Source organism: Patella vulgata, chromosome 7 (genome assembly GCF_932274485.2).
Source record: "Patella vulgata chromosome 7, xgPatVulg1.2, whole genome shotgun sequence".
NCBI lineage: Eukaryota > Metazoa > Mollusca > Gastropoda > Patellidae > Patella > Patella vulgata.
The window spans coordinates 31282900-31308470 of record NC_065885.2 but is presented as its reverse complement, the minus strand read 5'-3'; the positions used below and the strand labels follow the sequence as shown (position 1 = coordinate 31308470).

Here is a 25571-nt window from a genome sequence, read left to right as displayed (position 1 = left end):
TCTTGGACATTGCAAACACGACTTATTGGTCGGTTTAAATCAACATTCATGTTGTTATCTTACCGTGAAAAGATGGTCATCTTATATTTAAGGCAACATGACAATGTTAAAATTGGCACACGAATGGCGTGCCAGAATGCTTTCGCGTGTCATTTGTAATGAAAGGACTTGATGAACGAGGCTAAACATATCCCACCGGTGTAGACTTGAATAACCAGACGCCAAAGACTGCCATTCAGTTTGGACTCTTCGCGTATTTCGCAGAACATAACTGACTAGAAATTACAGTAAAACAGTAACGATTGAATGCAAATCAGTTTATATTTTTATTCCATTATTGTATTTGTTGCGACCCATTTGTGTCCATTTCTAGTTGCCAAAAAATATAGATTTAACCCCTTTAACCATATAAAGGTATGTTTACTTTTTAGACGTCAATAAATACCATATGGTAACTCTAATCCATATTAACTGTACACGTAATACAGGTAATTTATCGACTATTGAGTTAACTAATGAAAACGTAATGCTCACGTACATAAAGGATCTAGTTTATGTAAATATTGAATAAATATTGTATAAGGGTGTAAAATAACAGAATATATAGATATAAATATATGGGAAGTATGTTACGTGTCTACCAAATTTAGGTCTCAGTTTATGTTTTGTCGCATAAATAATTATATATAATTAGTGATAACCAATCTAGATGGAAAAATGTTATTTTATTCTTTAAATAAACATTTACTTCCATTCAATCACTTATCACAGATTTAGCAAAATATTTGTTAGCTAAATTGTCAAGTAAAATACTGCAGTTACAATAAAGTTTCACACCCCACCCCGCCTTTGTTCACCGAATGGAATTCAGATTGTTTATTTGGACAAAAAAGTTCTTCGAGGCATGAGACGATACGGTGTGTGTGTGTTGGTTGTGGGGGTACAAACCTTTCCCAATACAAGCCCACACATACCCGCCAATAATCATATAGCTTTCTATAAAAAGTATTTTATCAATCTATTGAGTCGGGTTTCCAAGATGTATTGCAATCAAACACCCATTAAAAGCTTATAGCATATGCATGTGTGTTAGACCAGAACAAAAATATGAAGATGTTATTTCATTCATATTCACGTACTAGTATTATAGTATTATAAACAAACTAGAAGGAATTTATGTAATGTATAAAACAGTATCTCGGCTAAATTCATAAAATTGTAAATGTATTAACCATTCATTCACGATCCTTTTCACGTGTAATCTCTTGTAGTAGTATGTAAATAAGCATTACCAGACACCACTAACCACGTGGGATGTGTATATATCTACAACAATTGACTCTTCTAAATCCTTTCTCGATAAGCTGTTCATGAGATAAATACCACTCTCTTACGCAAATCGGTATCAATGAAGATCTGAGTAACGACGATGCGACTAGAGTTTGTAAAACGATCGAGTGTTCAATAAATTGTCTAAGTAGAGCGTTTGATGGGTCGAGTACGTCTCCCGAGTTAGAACTAGGTATATTATTATATAAACACTATCTTGTATTCACTGTATAGAACATATCGCTCATGTCAACTCCATTGATTCTATCAACGTGTTTTATATAATCGACAGGCTTTGCAGATGGGTCCCAACATAAAAGAAGAATTCCAATTGAAGAATTTTGGACTGGGCCATAATAAGCCAAAAGAATTTGTTAGTTCTCAGGTAAGCGGTTGTTTTATCTTAGATGAGTGGTATGACATATATATATTCTTCGATATTGACATATTAATATATTGTTTACCCACTGGAATATAAATCCGTTCGACCGAATTCCGCAGTCATGAGAAAAAAATGTTAGTTATATATATATATATATATATATATATGTGTGTGTATTTATATTCCAGTGGGTAAACAATATATTAATACGCCAATATCGAAGAATATTATAATCGAAATATTATAATAAATGAAACGAAATTAAATGGGTTTTAACGTCCTACTTTTCTGCATCAAGACGGGCATACGCAATGCAGTTTGTTGGATGGCCGAATAGTTAGCACGTGCGCGCTGTATCATAAGGCCTGTCATTGAGTGAACTGGCTTGGTTTCGAATTCCCGGTTGTACGTGACAAGGAGTAGAGTCGCCTGTCCAGCCTCGTGGGTTTTCTCCGTTTTCCCCCTCTGCTAAAGACCCTACGCACAAGCGAATTATTGAAATAAAATTAAACCATATGTTAGTCCCGAAATTACCTAGTTTGTGTCGAGTGGACGTTAAACCATCCCCTCTCTCTCTCTCTCTCTCTCTCTCTCTCTGTCTCTCTCTTGTCTTCTCGTACACGTTTAACTTTATATATTTATCTGAATAATTAACAATATTGGTCGTTTTTGAATGTCTGTATTCCATACGCGTACTGTTTTTTTATGTTCTCTTGGAAACTTTGGCAACATTGTATATTATAGGCTATATGCATTCCACCGTCAAATAAAGTTGAAATTATCTTGCGGCAGGTTTGATTAGAGACCCCCAGCGTTTGATTTCATATCATTTAATCAGTTTCACTAACCAGCAAAAAAAAAGACGAAATATCGTTGTTAATGGGTTATTCCGAAAATAACATTATACAATAACAAAAACAGCCAGTTGTAAAAAGCATACTGTGCATGATACAGGGTAGATAACAAGAAATGACTATGAATACTAATTGCCAATGAAAGGCGTTTGGAATTTAGCCAACCGAAAAAAGTAGTAAATATTCTCGATATGTCGAAAAAGATAAATGCTGCTTGTCACACGATGGACTGTTTAAAATGTTTAGTTGGACTATTCATTTGATACTATAAAGGTATGATCGGAATGAATGAAATGGGGTTTAGCGGCAGCGTGCTGTGAGGGATGTTTGCCCGGATTCTAGCCGTATACGTGCACGCCAATGTGTACACGAGACCTCGGTTTTTAAGTCTCATCCGAACGACTATACGTTGTCCCTTGTCAGACTCCCCTTCAAGGGGGTGGGGGGTCCTTCTTGGCCAATACCGGGATCGAACACGGGACCTCCAGGTTAGCGAGCCAACGTCTTACTCACTGAGCCACGGTGCCTCCTATAGTAAACACTCGTAATATTAGCTGATAACGGGGGGGGGGGGGCTTTATCGACCAACACCGGGATTGAAAAGGGAACCTCCAGGTTAGCGAGCCAACGCCTTACTCACTGGACCATCGCGGCTCCTACAGTAAACAGTCGTAATATTAACTAGAAAATTATTATAACATGGAATATACATAAAATGAAATGGGGTTTAACCCCCACCCGAAACAAGCTGTGTCATTACGGGACTAAGACGACCCAAATGTATTTCGATAATCCCGCTGCGCGTAGAAGTGAAAGGACCGGAGGGCACAGAGAAAACACACGAGGTTTGTCATGCGACCTTACTCCTTATCACGTACCAGCTTGGGATCGAAACCATACCACTTGACTCAATGACAGACCTCCTCACCAACATAATAAATGTGTACAATGAAATGAGATATTCTCCAAGTTCAATAAGTCACCTAATATAATGTTTTAAAGGTATTGGCAAAGCTATTTAGTAAAACATGTAAACATGATTAGAACAACACTTAAATTAAGTGCATTGCAAATGTACATGTATTTCATGATTTACTGAACACCTATGTCAACACTTCTAAAATATAACATCAATTTGTATTTTTTTTAAATAATCATTATAAAATAACCGTGTGAAATATCAAATCCTTTAAATATTTTATCTTTGAGTGTTGGCGAATTTGTTTTGACACGAAATGATAACATTTGAGATCTTTATTCTAAAATAGCAATTTTTGTACCCATTCTTAGTTATGGACTTTGCTAATGGATTTTTAAAACATCAGTGATTTTTTGTTTCTGAGTCATGAATGTTAACATCTTTGGGTGAATATACCTATAGCTTAAAGCCCCTCTTTCCTTTAACAGTATATTTTGTATTTGTTTGATATAAATCGCTGAATTATAATTGATTGAAATTTAAAACCAGACCTTGATTACCATTGTGGGTCAGTACAGTCATAGTTGTTCATAAATCACCTAAGCAATATACTTCGAATGCGAACTCATCTAACAGCGCCGTCATATTATGGTTTTATTAGGGGTGGGGAGGGGTGGGGAGTGAAAACGATATGACCACATCGTTTTGTTAATTTACGAGATCGTGAATACATAACCATCGATTCACAAACATATCCAGGGAAATATATTCTTACCAAGAATACCCCAAGGCAAACTTTTTTTGACAATCTATACAGTCATTTTAACATGTTTGCCATTATGACACTCGCAAGATAAAGACCGTTCTTGCTACAATAGTTAAAACAAAAGATAATGCAAATGAATATATTGAAAATTTCATTCAAATTACTTTATTCTGAACGAAGTTATCACTGTTTGACAGTTTTGACAAGATGTGGCATAGATTGTTTATTATCGTAAAAATGGTATTGTTATTCTAGACTTCTCCTCGATTCGCCATTTTTAAATTAAATTATTAAATGGCGACCCTCTTTTAATCCGTTTAAGTCTCGACCACTCAGTGATATAGAGAGTTGATTGATTATAGACTTGTCATGTGAATACATGTCTAAATAATAGTTTATATGAGGCCAAAATAAACGACCCACAGTAATAATAATATAATGAAATTATAGAGCGTCTGAATTCCAGTAACATTACAGCTCACCGGCGATATTACATTTTGAAAAAATGGTAGATGCACAATAAAATAAATGAGTTATGAATGTAATCACGGAAAATTTATTAGAATTAATAAGTTCAGTAGGCAGATTTAGCTCTTGTATGATGCATCTTTAACTTTAAATATAAAGTGGACTTATGATACATTTTGAGTCTATAATTGGATTTTTCCTGGTTATTATAAAAATAATGCTTTTAGATATAAATAAGTGTAGAGGATTGAAAAGAGCATTCAGGTACACCCCATACAAACTATCTTTATGTTAGGAACTATTTTAAGAAATTAATGTTTAAATACGGGTGAACGGGAAACTGAAAAAGGTTTGATTCTGAAAGATCTGTTATAGATAATATAAAAAAAATTCGCTCTAACATTTAGCCTAACCTAAATGTTTATAGGCGCTTACTGGATGATAGATATGTTTAAGAAACCCAGCTTAGACTTCATTACAAATATTTATAAGATTAATCTGCTGTAGAATTAATCGTACTTTGAATACCAAACCGGAAGTGCAGTTCCCTTTGGTAAAGTAGGGTCAAAACTATGTGTTTTTCAGTGTTGGTATTATAGTTAATATTAACGACACTTACGTCTATACCTGTCAATAAAAGTGACAATCTGATAGACGTAGAACACCAACAGAACTCGAGACTATGTGTTTCGTCCTTGCCAGTAACTTTTAAAAATTACACTACGTGGTATGTTACTACCGTTATACTGTTATGCCACTTCCCCAGGTATATTCCTCAAATGACCGTTTAACGGCATGATATTCAGAGAGAAGTGGGATCAAATTGTAAGTTTACATTGTGATGGATCCCAATAAGAATACACATGAGCTATTTACAAATTGTCACCTGGTACAATATGGTTGATCACTAAAACATGTACGTGTCTACTGATGTTTTCGCTTTATCATATTCAAATTTTCATTACAGCGGTTGGCAATGAGAGGTGTCGCGCACGAGGCAAGGTGTGGTTACCATTTCATGAACACCTAGTACCACTTTCCATTAAAACATTTTGCCGAATATGTCCAATTGGACCGTGTAAGCTATTTTTCAATATGGCGATAAACAGGCAGGGTTAGGTGTATGCTTTGTTGGTGCCGTCTGGATAGGATACTTGCTTTATGAATATCAATAATAATACTTACAAATCTTAATATTAGTAACAGTTACGGATGAAAACCAGCCCCGGAACAAATACAATATCGTCTCTGGCTCGAAGGGGATTTTTGTCTATATTTAAGTATTTCAATTGTTAAACCTTTTTGTTAGAAAACCAGCAACAACTCAAAAGCTCGTGTAGGTGTAATGTGCACAAATTCATCTTATTTCATCTTATTTATGTGTAACAAGTGCAGAGATATTCATTAAATGGGATAAAAATGGGGTTTAACGTCAAACTATTGCATAGACTGGGCTGATGAAGATGGGGATATGTGCTACGAGGGAAATTTTGCCCGGACAGCCGTACTACAGCTGACGCTTATTTCGAATTCCAACTGTCAAGGGTTCTTTTACGTGCACGCAAATGTGTACACGGGACATTGATTTCTCGTCCCATCCGTACAAATACATATACTTCCCTTGCCAGGGCCCCTGTCCTACATAACTGACAAGGAGGAACACGCTAGAAAATCCCGATGAACTTTCTCGGTCAACGCCGAGATCGAACACGGGACACCCAGGTTTGCGAACCAATATGTCTTTCTCACTGAGCCATCGCGGCTCCGATTTTAAGAATACATAAATATCTGCCAGATTTCCTGTTCTGGAATGGCAATATATCGACATATTTATTTCTTGTTTTTATAACACATCTTACTGTGTTTATTACTGATTAGATTCGTTTATGTTATTGAAATTGAATCGTTCAACTTAAGGTTTTCAATCGAAGTTCAAGTTTTCTTTATTCACCTTTCCTCCATGTTTAACGAACTCTTTTGATATTTTATTTCTATGTTAGACTAATATCCGGTACATGTTATATGTTTTTCCTCAATGAAGATATAGTAGTATAAACAGCATATGAAATATTTCTTCTGTATGCAAGCACCTGCTTTGTCTTAATGGTGTTCAGATTAACAGTTTAACGCTTTACCAGTTTTAAAGGCACACCATGCCAGAATAATGAAATGAAAACATATTCTTACAAGTGGTCCCGCGTGGTTTCCGCATGTCTATTCGTTGAGAAGGGACTGAAATCAGAGATACAGATGGCATCCACGTAAAAGAACCCTTGACAGTTGGAATTCGTAATAAGAATAGTCTATAACACTGCTGTCATGTGTTAGTTGGTTGGTACAAACAAATAGGACGTTAAACTCCATTTTATTTCACTTTGCACTCGAAATACATTTAATTTGTATCCGCTAACACCAAAGTCAAGATATTATTTATCCTGCCTTTTTCTTGTTTATATCGTAATTTTTATATCGTAGTTTTGTCTATTTACCATCTTTAACAAATATTACAAATTATTGAATCATCTATGGTAAAACCACATGTTGAGCAACTCCGTTCACTAATTACTATAAAAAGGTGTTAATTAACTTAAACATATTAACACAAGGTACACTATTGGAAACACAATTACTGGATTTATTAAACATATTTTGTACTAGAAACAACCGAGTACCATAATACAGGTTATATAATGGGAGTAGACCTGGTTTCATTCGATACACGACCGGTACCTTACCTTTTTAGTTACAAAATAATCGACCTTCGACACGACATTACAACTAGGTGTTGGACAAATTGTTCATTAACTTACAGTTCTTAAACATGTGTTTTAGTAGAAGGCCCCGGGTACCATAATGGTAAGACACAATAGTTTGATTCAGTACCCGGCTTTTTAACAGGGTATCTTACCGTTTAGTTAAAAAATAAGCGACCTTAGCTATGACTTAAAGGACAATATTGATGTCAGTCATTATCACATAATGTGATAGAACTCGTTAAACACATTCCATATATAATTTTAACACAGAGATCATTGCTACGATAGATGCGTAATGAAGGTTTCTACAAACGGAAATGACGAACACAAAAGGAAAACACGAGTTATCCTTTTATATAACTGACTGAAGTGATAACAGATACACGGGCGAATTTCTGATCACTAGCAATTCCTTCGAAGACCAAAAGTTGTTATGTGAGACTGTAAGAGGATATCTGACAATTCAAAAAAATAATTGAATGTCACTAGATAAGAGAACAATAGAAATAGTCCGTGCATTCCCTTGTTTTTATTCGGTCTATACTTAATAAAAACATGACAATGCACGGAATTTTTCTATATTTTTTCTTTTTCTCTTTTCTTGTGACAGTCAATTTCTGTTTTTAATTGTCAGATATCCTCTCACAGTCTCATATAACAACTTTTTGTCTTCGAAGAAATTATTAGTGAGCAGAAATTCGACTGTGTATCTGTTATCACTCGTCACTTCAGTCAGTTATATAGAAGAATAACTCGTGTTTTCCTTTTGCCTTCGTCACTTCCGTTTGTTAAAACTTTGATTACGCATCTATAGAAGCAATGGTCTCTGTGTTAAAATTATATTTGGAATGTGTTAAACCAGTTCTATCACATGATAATGGCTGACACCAATATTGTCCTTTAATATATACAATACAGCACACACACACAATCTTTGTAATGTAGACTTAATATTAGAAATGAAAATTATGTAAATAAATAAGATATATAACAATAAATGTATTTATACAGATAAAGAGACGAGTGTTTCATACTGACGCTGAAACACTAGAGTAAAGAAAAACAGTAAAGTAATTTTAGGTTGTTATAAAGTAGCTACATCTAGAAACAGGGGACCAAATAGTATACGTATCTATGCCTTTTAACCCGAGTTCCATTCATTAAGAATAGAGCCAAACCGAACGGTCGGTGTTTATGTCACGTTTGTGTTTGCTATAATATAAGAGGAGCACAAACACCGTTAACTGTGATAGTTATACACAAATTACATTGTGTAGATTGGCATTACACAAAACTAGTAACTGCATTAAACTCATTTAAACAATATAATTTTTAAAATAATTTGAAATAGCCTTTTTATCCAAATTATCGAACATTAAATCACACAAAGCAGCACGTTTTCACCAACGTTATGTGAACCCTCTTGAGACCCACCTGCAAATAACCATATAAGGTGTCTATATATATCAGCAATGGATTGACAGATATTTCTCAGATTATGCACACAGTGTCTTGCAAAAATGATTCCCACCAATTTAACCATTCTTGAGATAAATTGGATTTCTAGACACCCTGGTGCCACTTCTTTCATAATACTTTTTATATATGGGTTTGGAATATTTAAGGTTTCCAGAAAAAAACCTAGCGAATATTTTAAAACTAATCTTCTTTGTAGATAAATGTATATTTAAGTCAAATTAGACTATCTTTATTGATCGTATTACCGTAAAGATATGCAAGTTCTTTAGAGGCTGTGGGCTCTTAAATCTGTACAAAAAGTAAGGTTATGAGTATTTCAAAATAAACAGTATATAGTAGTAGAGGCAGTCTAGGACATCAATGTACCTTACTCCACTGACCGAAGACCAAATCAATGTTTGCTTCATGATAACAGAAGAAGAATCTCTTCATCGGTCTAAATGGACTGTATACTGCTACTGGGCACGTTTTCATCATTGTCGATATCGTCTGGTTGTTTCAGGCAATCGCTTCCAAATAAAGGGAGATTTTATACAGATTAATTTAAAGTTTACGTAAACATAGTTTGTCTGACCTTATTGAGTATGTATGTATACCTTATAAATTCCAATAAGTCTGGAAGTCCCAAATCCATATTATATATTATATTTTACTGTGGTATAATTTAGAAAAGTGAAATGTTGATTGTGACATTGGGTATTGTTATTGATGGCGATTTGGGGGCTACAATATATTTTGCTATGCGATCTTCCAAGCGTAGCGCCCTCACCCCCGCCACCCCTCACCCCTCCCAACGCAAAAAAGTTTGTGTCTTATAACACTGTCTTTCCGGAACACCCATCACCCAAAACTAATATGGTACTAGATTTATCTGTTGGAATGTTTTGTCTTGTAAAAGGGGCGCGTAGCTTACGACGTGATCTTTTTTCAAATTTGTGTTTTATGTTAAACTTTGTATTGTCGGTGAATCACTGTTAGCACTACATTTGTCTTACGATTCGGTGAACTTTCATCTTTGCGGAAGTATTTTATTTTCGAACAATTCGAGCCATTGATTCGCTGGATGCTGGACTGTATATTGTATGATTGCCAGGGCATTTAGTATAAGGTATCAATAAAGTAAAATGTTACGTGATTGTTTTGACGTTGTTGCACCGTTTTCACTCCCAGTCGACATTATATCTGATAGTGGAGGAAGAAGATAATTTCCGTTAAAGGGGCACTATTTCATGGAGAGAGGTCAATAAATATTTCATAATACTATGTTGTATGCAGCTCACATAGGATCTTTTTTAATGACAAACTATCAACCTATAAGTTCTTAAAATTATTTTATTTGTCGTGATATCTCTATCTGAAGATAACGTTTTATATCTGTTTCAGTATAGAAATGAGCATTAAAAAGAAATCTGTATGGGTGACAATTTTCTTTTTTTTTTCGGAAGGATTAAACGCCTTTTGAGTATCTTATCATCTCATCGTACCTTAACCCATGGATATATAATGTTTATTTTGATGTAATCTTACTTTTCGTACAAATATTAAGATCAGTTTAAAAACATTCTTTAAAGCGATGTTAGGAAAGGATGAAAGATTATTGTAAAAAAGATATGCGGGTGGAAAGAACATCACGAAAAGGCAACATGCCGAATAAAATAGATGAAAATAATACGCAAATCTATAACATCCATAAAGCTGTTTTTAAAAAGTCTTTGAAACAGAACAAAGGTCCATGTTCTTATCCTGTGTTAAATATATTTATGTTATATGCGGATGTCTATACATGTATTTATGTCTTATATTTCAACTTTTAAACAAATTACGTATATCAAAGTCAGAAGGTTTATAGAATGCCTTTGCAAGTTAGCAAGTTTCAAAAGAAATCAAATATGGTGTTTGTAATCGATATGACTGTTAAAAGTAATGGTTCTGTTAATGGTTGGAATGGAAATGAATCTCGTCAACATTTCGATCATTTTGAGACTAAACTGGTCATTTTCAGAGGTTTTTCAACCACTCTTCGTGGAATTTCAACTGTCAATCTACACTAGACTTTGGATTTTCGTCCCTTCCGAAAGAGTAGACAACACATGCGCAAGCTGATTAAATACACGTTATGCTATACCAGTAAACAACGACATGACTGTTAACAGTAATGGTACTATTAATGATTCAAATGGAAATGAATCTCGTCAACATTTCGATCATTTTGAGACTTAACTGGTCATTTTCAGCCATGTTTCAACCCACTCTTAGTCGAATTTCAACTGTCAATCTACATTAGACTTTGGATTTTCGTCCCTTCCGAAAGAGTAGACAACACATGCACAAGCTGATTAAATACGGGTTATGTTATACCAGTAAACAACTTGAAATTTGATACAGCGAGATTGATTGGGTATAGCGAAAAAATAAACAGTATTATGGTGTACTGATATTTCGAAAAAGCGTTATGTATCATTTTGTCATGAACCAATTAAAATAATCATTTAAAACAATTCTAAATACTACCAGCAAGATGATCGATTAAAATAATTTAAAAAACATATCATAATTCAGTTTGTTGAGTGACAGATAAAATTCTCCTCTAGGAATATAGAACCTGTAATGTCGATTTGAATCCTTTCAGGGTCGTTGTTCAAGTGCTCTCAGCCATTTCTCATGTTTCAAGAACTAAACCATAATGAAGTTGAAATCTGTCACAGAACAATCAAAAAGTCATAAGATATGATTTCTGAAAAAATAACTCTCATGTAATACACTTGATGTTCATGTTTACGCTTCACATAAAAAAAATGCTGAAAAAATGCTTCAACAAATACTACGTAATTAAAACCCCATAAAGTCGATTGTATGTGTCAAAAACTGTAGACCCTGTTGAAATATTTTTTTATAATTTGTTTACAAAATCTCATTTTTTCGCCATAAATTTTAACAGTGGCGTCAAAAAAATCCTGCAGTAGAGTACGTAATAGATATATTATATTTTGTCTTGATTTTTTAAAGGGAAAAACATATGAAAGACTACATGTAATTAAACAGTTTGAAAAACACAAATTTAAAGTGGCTGTTTTAAAGATGGACATTTCTGATTGATACCTTATAGTTTTTACTATCCGAAGATAAAAATCCAGTGGGAGAATTCGGCAAAATAAATTAACGAAAGGGAGGGAACTTGCCACATGCAAACACTCACATATAGCAGGTGTTCGTGAAAGGGTTAGCATACCCTGCCTCGCGCGAGACACCATAAACTATCGTCGTGCTAAATGGAAATCCAAAATAGTCAAACGGAAACATTAGGTTGGACCAACTAGATTTGTAAGTTGTAACCATAGCAGACAGATTGTTCTGAAATAGTTGAGTTTACTCAATAAATTCTTGAAAAACAGAAGTATAACCTGAGCGGCCATTTTAGATTTAGTTGTTTTCTATACATAGGCATCTTTTTTTAATTGGTACCGATGTAAGTCTAAAATTGTGAAGAGTGTTCATATAACTCCCACTCCCACCTCCAAAGATAAAAAAATAAAAATTAAAAAATAATGATGAAAAAAAATCCCGAACCATTTATAAATTTGGAAACACGTGTACAAGACAGTTTATAGAATCAGTTTTTAGTATTTTGTTAACCGAGAATTTAATAAATTTTGGGAAAAAAATACAATTACAGAAAGCTCTCATGTGTATCAGTTTATGGTTTTAGAGAGGTTCCAAATGTTCTCAAAGAACATTACTACTGCTGAAAGTTTTTGACATTAGTGTCAAATAAAAAAGAATCGCGGTTCCCATGAGTTATAACATTTACTCCATTGCATTTGTATTTTGTCAGGGCTCGCCGAAAAAAATACCGATCAAAAGTGCATAAACAACATCAAAATTCACTTCAGATCATTGATATTATTGCATGACAGGTTTGATAGAGACGTGGAATGATTTAAGACACTTTCATCTTAGATGATCCCGATGATAAAATATCGCATGCTCATTCTTGAAATAATTCTAGAGCCAAGATCTCATAGCTTTAAAACAGTTTTTAGAAATACAATGGAGTCGAACCCCAGGAAGGAATAGCTATAAAAAGGCTAATATGCAGGTGGAAACCATTCCACACAGTTCACATGCAAAAAGAAAATATTTGCAATTCTACAACATTCATAGTATATCAGATTTATAGTCTGTTTGTAGATGATAACACAGAAGTAAATTTCAGCAGATTTCTTTTTTTAAAAATTCCAAACCCACTCATTTGATGGAATGTTATTTCAATACTTTCAAATATCGCTATAAAGAAGTAGTAGTGTGTAATAACGTATTGTAGTAATACATTTATAAAGAGATTGAAATCCAACATAGTCGATGGGTCGCGGTGGGTGTGTTTAGGACCCTGGATCCACAACCAGAATATCTTGCGTTCCATTCTTGACGTGTGCGTAAAATGGTCATCGGGATTTTTGAAGCCCTGTTCTCATGTGCCATGAGTGGCGCGGAAATAGTTCGGATGGGACGCAAAAACGCGGTACATACTTTCATAAACTGATATATAGTTTAACAAAATGATACATAGTTTAAGAACATGTTATATTATAACTTATCCGAATGATAGTGATATACAGTTTAACTGGGTGATGCTTAGTTTGGAGCCACCTTGGCTAAGTGGGTACGGCGCTGGCTCGCTAGCCTGGAGGTCGGGTGTTCGATCCCTGCATTGGCCGAGGAAGTTCATCCCGATTTTCCGACGTGGTTTCCCCTTGTCAGTGATGCAGGACGGAGGGCCTGACAAGGACAGCTGTCTAGTCCTTCGGATGAGACGAAAAACCGAGGTCCCGTGTAAACATTGGAATGCACGTAAAAGATCCCTTGGCAGTTGGAATTCGATATAAGAGTAGGCGATAGTGCCGCTGCCCGGGTAAAATTTCCCTCATAGCACACTGTATGGCGTATGCCCGTCTTCATTAGCCCAGTATAGGAGCAGAACAGTAGGACGTTAAACCGCATTTCATTTCATTTCATTTCGATGCTTAGTTTAACAAACTGATACACAACTTACCAAAATGATACATTTTATGTTTAATTTAGAGTTTAAATATGCATTATGTAAGCGCTAAATATGCCTATTGCAGGTCTTTCTTTGGGCCTTAAATGTTATATGAATTATTAATTAGGCATTTATTAACACAACAAGACCATGATCAACTCTAGATACCATCGGGTATTCGAGATTTTAGCTAGATTAGAACGGCCATTTAAAATTTAATCTAAAAATGGGAAAGCGAGGCTAATTCTCGGATATACCAGTGCCCTGGTTACCACAATGCACACATCTTGTCAAAACACCAAAAAATATAACTTGGCTCAGAATGATGTAGTTTGAATAAAATTTTCAATATTTTCTTTTTACACTATTTATTTTTGAGCTATTATAGCAAGGAGTCAGCTCTTACATAATGGGCTTTAACGTCTTATTCTTCTGTGCAATCAGGCATAATGAAGACGACTATATGTTATGCAGTGTACTATGCAGGTCATTTTTGCCCAGACACCGGTGCTATGAACTTCTCTTACTTCACTTTCAAACTGTCAAGGGACTTTTAATGTGCTACTAGGGTATACAAAGGATATGGGTTTTCCACCGCATCTTGATTACATTTTATTTTTCTAATTTCAAATTATTTTATTATTTTCCATACGTATTATCTTGTTTCGTCCAAACTAAGGGATCGCTGTTAGTCTAATAATATTTTATTCTTGGATATTTTTTAAAGTATAATAACCAGTGGCTGCCAGGCAGGTACGCCCACATTTGGAAAGAGGTGGATAGAGAACAAGCTAGACAAAAAGCGATTTTTCGTACAATCAAGGGCCATAATTCAGGATGTTACGATCCGATATGCTCAAATATCGACAGGAACCAAGATCTTTGGGTTATAAAGATATATTTCAAGTTTCATCAAAATTGTGATTTCTGGTGGGTCCACAATTTTGATATACCATATACTTATACTATTTGAATTCGAGGGGAGGCCATTTGTCCGGCAGTTTTGGTCCCATTTTTCACGAAATTCGAACTCAGCCGTTATTAGTATGTAACAATGATATTATATTCAAACGGTTTTTTTAATCGGATAAAAATTGTGACTCTAGATGAACCATAAGCTAAAAAACGCGAATTTTCGTGCAATCAAGGGCCATAATTCAGGAAGTTACAATCCGATATGCACGAATGTCAAAAAAAACCAAGATCTTTGGGTTCTAAACATGTATTTCAAGTTTCATTAAAATGGGATCTAAATTGTGGCCTCTAGAAGGTCCACAACCTTGATATACCATATATTTACACTATATGCGTCTGAGGAATGGCCATTTTGTTCGGCAGTTTTGGTCCGATTTTCACGAAATTCGAATGAAACTATCATTAGGGTGTAACGGTGATATATTCAAACGTTTTTTTGAAATCGGATAAAAATTGTAACCTCTAGAGGGGACACAAAGTAAAAACACGATTTTTCGTACAATCAAGGGCCATAATTCAGGAAGGTACAATCCGATATGCACGAATATCGAAAGGAACCAAGATCTTCGTGTTATAAACATGTATTTCAAGCTTCATCAAAATCGGATCACTATTTGCGTACGAGGGGCGGTCATTTTGTCCCGCAGATTTGGTCCGATTTTCACGAAATTCGAGCTCAAGCGTCATTATAGTGTAACGGTGATATATTCGAAGGTTTTTTTCTTAAATCGGATAATAATTGTAACCTCGTACAATCTGGGGCCACAATTCAGGAAGTTACGATCCGATATGCGCAAATATCGAAAAAAAACCAAGATCATTTGGTTATAAACATGTATTTAAAGTTTCATCAAAATCAGATGAAAATTGTGACCTGTAGAGTGTCCACAGCTAAAAACGCGATTTTTCGTACAATCAGGGGACATAATTCATGAAGTTAGAATCCGATTTATGCCAATATCGAAAGGAACCGATATAATTGGAAGATAGACCTATATTTAAAGTTTCGTCTAAATCGAATAAAAATTGTGACCTGTAGAGTGTATACAAATAAATTGTGGACGGACGGACACGAAAATATGGGCGTATAAAAATAGTTAAATATCTGGTATAATATACAGTAATTTTATTATATACTTATCTTATACATGATATATTGAAGTCATAACTCTAAATCATATTTATATTGTTCAAGAGGTAATAAATTAAAATTTCGGGGTTTAACTGCCTGAAAGTTATAGGTTTACTAGCTTATGGACACTTCACAGTTCCTAGACAAATACAAAAAAGATAGGTTTAAACATAAGTATTTAAAAAAAAAAGTCAATTGTTGAAATTATTAGAATATTAGGGTTTTAGGTGTTTTCTGAACAAAGTTAGTTATTTAAGATCAACGAAGGCATAGAGAATATTGGGCTTAACGTAAATAATGTCAATCGGTTAATATTGTTCATCATTCATAATCTTTACGTCATCCAATGTTGCCAAATATGTTTAAATCATCATCTGTAAAGGCGATAAAATGGCATCGTAACGACATCGCAGACAGTTAAATCAAATCAGACGTGTAACTTAGACAAAACTTTAAAATAATCAAATACTAAACTTTCTTTTATTATGAGTGAAGACATACTTAATACCAGTTTGTCTAAATAATGGTTTCTTCTATCAGTAAAATTACATTAATTCTTACAAGACTTCTAAAAGTTCAAATAAACAATGCCAAGGTTTTGACTAAGATATATGTTCTGAAATAAATTCAATTACCAGGTCGACTGGGTACAAATTGTTTAATAATTTATATACTTCATTGCGTTTAAACTACAAACGACTCGCAATGATGTCAACGTTGCGCTTGCAAATTCAATAATCGTAGGTGACCATTTTTTTTATCTATGCGCAGGACTATTGTATCAAATTATCGTTCAAAGCGGCGGAAGTATAAATCGTAGTCTGTTTTATCAAATATCGACCCGGGGGAAATATCGGGGACTATTTCATTTCAGCCTGAGACCATTTCACAATTATTATGTTCTATGCATCTCAGGCCCAGGGTTTGACGAAGACATCGATAACTAAGCTACCGAGATACCCACGAGTGGTTAATTTATGATCTAAAGTAGCAGAAACACTATACAAAATGTTAAATTCGACACTGTAATACGTTTACTTTTACATAACTTATATTTTAAGGAATCAACACCCATTTACGTTTTAGATACATAATATTGTTTATGGAAATTGCGTTATTGCAGCTCTCTATTACTTTATACGATAGTGATTATCTTTGGCATAAACCTTCTAGTCAGTAAATTATTTAAAATTGCATTTAAATCGAAACGTAACATAATAAAATTGTTACATGCTTTCGATATGATAAACCCCTTCGAGGGGAATAATTTCATAAACGTTGTAAGTAAAATATGATTTCATGGACATATGCCACACACAAGCCTCTCCAGATCCTATATCCGTCGAGAAAGCGTCGACAATATGAGTCTCAGTGTTCGAGACCATTGTATTATTGTTGACAATAACAAGGGCCATTTTCTTAATTATTAACATTGAGTGAGGTCAAAAGTTGTGTTGGAGTAAATAGTTATGACTTTTCACCTCCAATGAAGTGTTAAGCCAAAAAGGGAGATAATTACAGTTTCATTTTCATTCAATTGTGGATAAAATTACAAGGTAGGATCTCCAGACTAATTCAAACATGGCTTCCGCTTATCCTGCTTCGATAATTTCTTGACTTTTTTTCTAAAGAATTGACACCAAGAAACCTTAGATTTTGTGTATGTTTTTTTTTTATAAATTTTGAAGGAATTTTATTATTGAATAATGATATTAGGCGAAAAAATAACATTTTAAGAAAATTAGATAACACTTTACATCTTGCTTTTGACCTTGATAAAGTGTTACCCCTGGGTGGTAGAGGTAATGACCTATTGGAACCCACGTTAAAAAATAGAAAAACTTCCATGAGCTGAGATTAGGGAAACCTTGGAATAACACTAGTGTTTGATTCACTTCACTTAAATTTGGTTGAAGTTAAAACAGTGAGTTAGTGTTATGTTTTGGGGTAAGTAATTAAGTACAACTTAAAGTTTGAACAGCTTGTCTAACATGAATCATATAATTATCTACTTATAATGTACTTAAAGGTAGATAGAACAAACTAGTTATATAAATTGACCATGATTTTCAATTACAAAATTTAATATATTTTCCAAAGTGCAACCCTTTTTCTAACCTGAATATCAAATTAAAGGGCTCAGGTTAACTCTTTTGCTGACACAAACCCTAACACTAGCACTAATGTTTTGTTCTGACCTCACCCACTGTCGGCGCTATCACCTCGGAGGAAGCGGGCATTAAATAAAGCGATTTCACACACAATATATTATTCATTGCTTTTTTTTTTAAAAAAGCAAACATAAAGCAAAAACACCGATAAGAAAACAACATAGAGATTATATTTTTATTGTTTGGTTTTTTTTTTCAGTGGGGATGTCCAACTCTCTACATACTCTGGAGAGTATGCTGGCCGTTGTATCATTTTGGCTGGATAATCGCAAGCGGCGTTCTAAACTTCCAGTGGGCGTCCTCGGAGGAGAATCGAGTGAAATGGTTTATATATTTGACTAACTGGACCTATTTTATGTTGACAGTAGAAACTATAGTTGAAGCAATCATATTAATTTATGTTCGGATATGGCGAAAAGATATCGTTCAAGGTAAGTGCCATCTGCATAATTATTGTCAAGCTTAAAATGGGATCACTGTGACATACTCATCATTGCATATTAAAGATCTAATCTAATTAAAATTTTGTTACTATGTATATCATGTTCTCTTTAAGTCTGGTTTAAGCCAGTACTGTTGGTTACGACCATTATTACCAATGATAAAGCAGATTTTCATTGTCGAGAATTGAAACCCCTTAAAGGAGCTACATCGCTAATATTAAGGATTTAGAAATTGACACAAATGGGTCGCAACGCATATAATAATCTAATATGAATGTATATAAACTGATTTACATTCAATCGTTTCCGTTTTTAATCTAATTTCAAATCAGATATGTTCGGCGAAATACGCCAGAAGTCTCAATCGAATGGCAATCTCTGCGTCTGAATATTTCAGTCTACACCGAGGTATTTATTGCGCATGCTCTTCAGATAAGAATATGACGTCACCGTTTGACATGACTTGTGGAATATGTCTAGTCTCGTTCTTCGAGTCTCTTGTTACAAATGGCGCTGAAACGCAGTATGACACACGATTCATGTACCAAGGGTATTTTGTCTTTAATACTGGATATCAGATTTTCCTGGTAAGACCACAACATCAATGTTGATTTAAATTGACAAATAATTCATGCCGAAGACTTTGGATGATATTGAGTAAGAGACTTAGCTACTTTAAAGATGTTGCTTGACTTAACTGTAGTGTTAATTTTAAGGAGTATAACGAAAGATGTTATAAATTAAAATAAGACTTATTGAGTTGGGTTTGTTTGAGTGTGAAGTTGGGGTTCCTAGAAAAAAGATAGAGAATAATCACAGAGTACGTTTCACACATGGTCATTGTGAAAACTGTCAACTATGTCTTTTAATTAGTGTTTTGTTCCATAATTGCTAAAACATGTCGCACATGGTTTAACTGACACTGGTGCCAAATACAAGAAGCACCGAAAAAGTATTAGGTGTTTCATTGTTTTTACTTTTTAAAAATAATTAAATTCCAGACTGGTTGTAGGAAAGGATGAAACAACTATGGATAAGCTGTAATTTCAACCTTACGTGCAGACTCGAATTTTAAAATGCAAAAATCGGTGGTATATACATGTAATGTGAGATGAATGGACAAAATAAAACAATATATATGAAACGTACACTGTCTTTTAGACAAAGCAAACGTTGTTGGTCATAAGAAAGCATGGCTCTGACAAATATATAAACGATACTTTAACCATTTGACACGTGTAACGAACAATAGATACATACATATATTACACTGAACAAACGTAAGACATGGTCAACAGCAGCATATTGAACAAAAGTTATCCTGATATGCAACTTTCAGTCAAACTGGCTTGTACTTCAGAGACCCTTAGCCGTGGTGTTAATTTACTTGACTCCATTTGCTCCACGATCAGACATTGTCTACAACTCAAAATAATCACATGATCAAAATTTCATCGCCAGAGTATATTTATTAGCTCATTTGTCAAGTTTTCAATAAACAAATTCTATTTCAAATTGATAATGTATATAATGAAACACTTAGGATATATTGCATCTGGTCTACTGTAATTTGCATGTGTGCAAGAGATGTTAATAAAACAACAAAGAGCAACCTATCATATCAAAACGCAGATCTAAATTTCGTTTCGTTTTTATACTTCTGATAGCTTCCGCTATATATACGTGTCTGGCATCCACCGAATGACTAAGACTAATTATACCTAAATTTGATTTTATTTATTTCATTGCCGCTCTACAGGTGACTCCCAGAATTTCGTGCACAGCTTGAGTAGAGGTCAACTAAACATACCATTTCATTGGCTTGTCCGCCACATCTAACAATACGCGGTTTGTTTAAAACCGCTTCCAGATCCCACTGTAGTGAGGATAAATAAAATCTGAACTATAAAAAACGGACCGAAATAAAAACTGTGTTTTGATCAGATTGAGTCCAACCAACGCTTATTTCAGCTGATTAGTAGCCTTGAACATGAAAACGCCATCTGGTGATATGAAATGATTGGATTTATCGATAGTGGCTAATCCCCCAGAACGATAAATGTGTCTTCATCATTATAACATCCTAAAATAGAATGTAAATAGTTTCCAGAAGTGCTTATTATTACTCCTCCCAGTCAGAATGATTACTTAACATTTGACATTTTTATATACAACATGTACAGCGGAAACTAAGTTTGATTTCTGAAAACATTGATAATTCCTTTGTGGTTGTTCACCATCTATTCTGGTAGTTAGTATAACTTGTTTGCCTAACCCCGTGGCGAATCATGTCTCGGCGGTATTCGGCCGTTATGAAAGAGTTAACCTTTATAACAAACTATAATATGATCGTCTAGTAGTGGACAGGTGCTGTCTTTGCAATATGGATTATAACTGCCATTTTATGTGTGCTCTAAAAGTACAAACCTGTAGACCCTTCTATATCAAAAATTTCTACAAATCGTGCATCAATAGTTATTTCTTGTGTTACCTGTGTACTTTGGGCCAAGTTTTGACTGCTTTGGGGTCATTTTTAGATTAATAGATTGAAGAAGCCGATCGAATTTCAACAATTATTGTCAATTTGTTCTAGAGTTATGGCCCTTGTTTCACTTTGTAGAACCTTGTGACGCTCATACGACAAAAGTTATCATCCAATCTGTATTATATTGTCTTGAAAATGCTTCCATTACCCCATAACGAATATATATGCGACAACTGTTGTCGACTGCCGGATGATTTGGCTGCTGTGGGTGTATATTTCATTGCCTAGTAACCTATCTTTCAAACAGGTAACATATTTGTGTATAGTATTTGGGTGATATTTTAGCATGGTAAGTAAATATAAGAACTTTTAGACAACAATCAGCTACCCACTAGACATGCAATCTTTGTAATTCTTTACCATAGTATTATTATATTTTTTTCTATGGCTATTTTTGCCACCACCGGAATCTAGTCCCGTTATAGCCCCCAACCTGTTGATAATCAGTTAATAATAAATAGCCGTGTTTCATCCACACTAACTTCAAATAAATGTGGAAGTTAAAGGGGTGTTATCTGAAATAATATCACCACCTGGTTTATATTGATAAGACGGATGTATCTGTAACTACCATTGATGGTATTAATCAGGAGCTCTCCTTCTTCGCATATCTTTACCTATATATATATATATTGCACCTTATTATACCTACATGTGTACCTATATTGCATTTATACATATTATGAAGTAATCATTTACATTTAAAGGGAAAGATGCTACCATCTTTCACGTTGGCGTCAATTAAATTCCAGTTAAGTTAAGAAACAAAAAAACTTGAACGTTGCGACCTAGCAATGTTACTAATCAAATGTCAAATTATCGGTGAACATTTTAAATTTCAAAATAGTAACCAAATATATTAACCTACGCTACCTACCACAAATTATTTTGCAGATGCTGAGATGCATTGAAAGTAGATCAAAAGCTTACAGTATAGATTTTTTTTAAAATAAAAGATAAGAGGCCATGTTCCAACGTAGCTGTGCTTAACTTGTGTGTAACTCCTTTATATTTTAATCAAAATTTTGATAACTTTCAGGTGGAAAATTGATGAAAAAAAAAAAAAAATTTTACATTTCCAAAAAAAAAATCTCCGCTCTTTTCCTCTTGGTTGTTAGCTGTTCTCATTCAATCTTTTAAAAGTTAACATTTTTCACACTTACATCAAAGCAAAAAACTTCAATCCAATTTTTTTTTTCTTTAAGTGAAGATAACGATATTTGTTAGTTAAAAGTTGCAACTCTTTCAACACGTTTCTTTCTGGCAGACTTAACAAAATGAGAAGCTGATCATTAGGTTAAAAAGAAACGATAATTGGATGTAACCCTTTCCAAAAAGAAAAAAAAACAACACACATATGAAACACCTCCGCTAAATGATTTTTCTTGTGGTAGTAATGTGACTTGTCTTTAAGATCGGATTTAGGAGCTTGCGGCAGTAATTGCTTCCTGTGCCAAATGTTTACATTGTCAATTGCACATTCATGATATGATGCTAAATTAGAACAAATGTGTTTACATATGGTGTATGTCCATCATATTGCTCAATGCCCTTAAACAAAGATTCATAACTATTAGAGAAAAATGTTTATCTACATAAAGGCCACCATTTTTACTAATATTTAAAAATAAAGTCTGCAGATTTTCCGCCTAAAGGAAATAGCTTTGGGCTTTGATGGAACGAGTTAAAGAGGTGGTTTGTAAAATAGAATAGTAATAGAAAAATAATCTATGAATCGTCTACCCGGTGAATGTTACATCATATATTAAACCCATCTATCTTTAAAGGCTCAATACCACTCTTGTTGTAACTGAATAATATGTCCCAATCTTTATTCTGGTCAACAAATTGTACTATTTTAAAATATTTCAATTAATTGATGATACAAATTTCATCTTAACACACCTTATTTAAAAATTTTGAAACATTCAACATAATGGTTTGAAACGTCTAACGTAAACCTTTTCAAATGAAACTTCGATTTAAAAATATTTTCGAACCCTCTGGACAAGTAAAATATGATGTAATGGATAATTTACACAACAGGTAGGACACTTAAACATCTAGTACTTAGATAGAGATATTATTTATTTTATGGAGCTTTCAAGTCAGCAAGAGTGTTATTGTCCCTTTAAAGATGCATTGTGTAAGGTGCACATGGAAGACAAGTAAATACAGTTTTCATAGCGGGATGTAGGTTTCCTAATTTAAGAACTGGTATTGTAACACGATGAAATGAAATCACAGGCATTTCGTTGATCGGAAGTTTTTCTTACGGGTGTATATGGGGTTAACGTAGTATTAATACGATTTGAAAAATGCACCTTTTGTAATACAAACAGTTTTGGCTAAATCTTTGAAGGAATTCGACAGGACCGACACATTTCCCCGGGTTCGCGATAAAGGGATTTGACTGCAATACACATGAATTATATGAGCTGACTTCCATTACCCACTTCCATACATAAATAATACTGTACTATAAAAATTTTAATCTATATCTATACGGATGTGAATTTTGTTTGTAATTCCAGGTTTAAATAAAGACATGCCATGGTTTTTGAAACTACTGTGGATTTTGTATAATATCGCCACTACAGCCAGTTTCATTGTAACAGCATTGTACTGGTCTATGATCTTTAAAGGTATGTGGTCATTGTGCAATAGATCTATCTCGAATATCTAGTAACCTGCATGCAATACAAATCTATACAAATACACGGCTTTGTCTGGAAATTCATCCAAACTGTTAGCATAAAGATCAAAATATAATATTTGAATACTCAAAGAGCTTTGTTTTATACCACTCCTAATAGACGACACCGAATTATAGACAATCCATGCAAAGCTTTGAGTCATCAGGCATTCTTAAAAGAAAAATGGGCGAATCTTTAAACAAATGCTATTATCGTTTAGAAAAATAATTAAATTGTTCATTTCGTTCATGTTCTTGATTATTCGTCGTCTAAAATAAAAAGAAAATTGTGTTAAATTTCAGCTAGTAAAGGTGTTAATCCAGTAAGTCTAGCTGTCCATGGAATCAATTCTGTTTACGTGTTTTTAAATCTGTTTATAACAGCTGTACCAAATCGTATTCTACATTTTTATCAACCGGTTATATATGGGATCATCTACACTGTGTTTACGGCTGTTTACCATGCGGCCAATGGTACCAATATGAGGGATCAACCGTACGTGTATTCTGTACTCAACTGGGATAAACCCACCAAGACAATCATAATGGCAATCATCAGCACATTTATAGCAATTCCCATCATGCATCTCTTTGTTTATCTGTTGTATTTTATTCGGGTTTCCGTTTATCATCAGTGTAGAAATCGCAAAGAACAATGTAAAATTGAGGATCAAAAAGAAAACGGATCACACAAAAATGGCCAGCTGAAGAAAAGCGGTGATAATAATTTTGACAATGGTGGATATATTGAAAAATCCAGTATGAATGGTAAAGTGACAGAACAAAACTCTAAAACTAATTTGATAATCGATAAATTTTGATAACAAAGAATTAAATGTGTATTAACTAGTAAGTATATTCATCCCACGGGCACTTAAAGGTGGCGTGTTCATAACTGACACTAAATAGTAGTGCTTGTGTGAAAAGGGTTTAACTCTTTGATTTCATCTACTATGTTATACAATGAAATGCCCGGTGATAAAACAATCTGTTTCTTTTTATACCAAGATATCCAAACGATATGTAGCTTGGACAGTAGTTGTTAGATCGACTCCGGTTATGTTGATGAATTGGTTGATTTTAAAGAATATGAACTTAATTCACTATTGTTTCCGGTGTCACCATTTTGATGTATAACCTGTAACATGATGTAATAGTAAATACTTAAAATACAAAAATATAATTAGCAAGATAAATGCATTATATGGCTTTTACTTTCCCTCAACAGGTCGTCGATGGTGAAGTAAATGAAATAAATAAAATAAATGATATTTCATTGAACTATTACCCTCGCATAGATAGTTTAGTGATTTGCTCGCAAGTAGGCCTGATTACGCGCGGATTATTCAGTCGTATCCAGTCTTCATGGGAACTGATATCCTCTAATTTCTGGATTATCTCTTTCGCCAGCATTATGTTCAAACACGTTCGAGAAATGTGGATTATCGTTGAAATCGCCACACTTTGTACGTATAAAGTCTGCATAAATTACTGATATTCAGAAACACGCCTCCCTATGGAAGCAACCCCGGTCATTATAATTTTACTACAATATTTATAAACAATAATATTATTGACTGCCCGGACGATTTATCTGCTGTGAGCGTATGTTTCGTTGC

General features: G+C 34.1%; 1 protein-coding gene across 2 annotated transcripts; it reads left to right on the top strand.

Annotated features, from left to right (window-relative positions):
- Nucleotides 1–1316: 1316 nt before the first annotated feature.
- On the top strand, nt 1317–25160 carry LOC126828197 (protein rolling stone). Of its 2 annotated transcripts, XM_050557818.2 has the most exons (5): nt 1318–1522; nt 1622–1714; nt 18469–18700; nt 23792–23902; nt 24256–25160. In XM_050557818.2, exons 2-5 carry the CDS (start codon nt 1631–1633, stop codon nt 24771–24773), a joined length of 945 nt encoding a protein of 314 aa, XP_050413775.1. In that variant the 5' UTR covers nt 1318–1522; nt 1622–1630; the 3' UTR covers nt 24774–25160. The 2 variants fall into 2 exon arrangements, with proteins under 2 accessions (XP_055958370.1, XP_050413775.1); XM_056102395.1 differs by having other exon boundaries at nt 1317–1714.
- The last annotated feature ends 411 nt before the right edge of the window (nt 25161–25571 follow it).

Bases quoted from the DNA above. Each gene is read 5' to 3' on its own strand.
- LOC126828197 (XM_056102395.1), top strand. From the start codon at position 1,631: ATGGGTCCCAACATAAAAGAAGAATTCCAATTGAAGAATTTTGGACTG. The intron at 18,701-23,791 runs GTAAGTGCCATC...TTGTAATTCCAG, and splicing joins GCGAAAAGATATCGTTCAAG to GTTTAAATAAAGACATGCCA. The intron at 23,903-24,255 runs GTATGTGGTCAT...GTTAAATTTCAG, and splicing joins CTGGTCTATGATCTTTAAAG to CTAGTAAAGGTGTTAATCCA.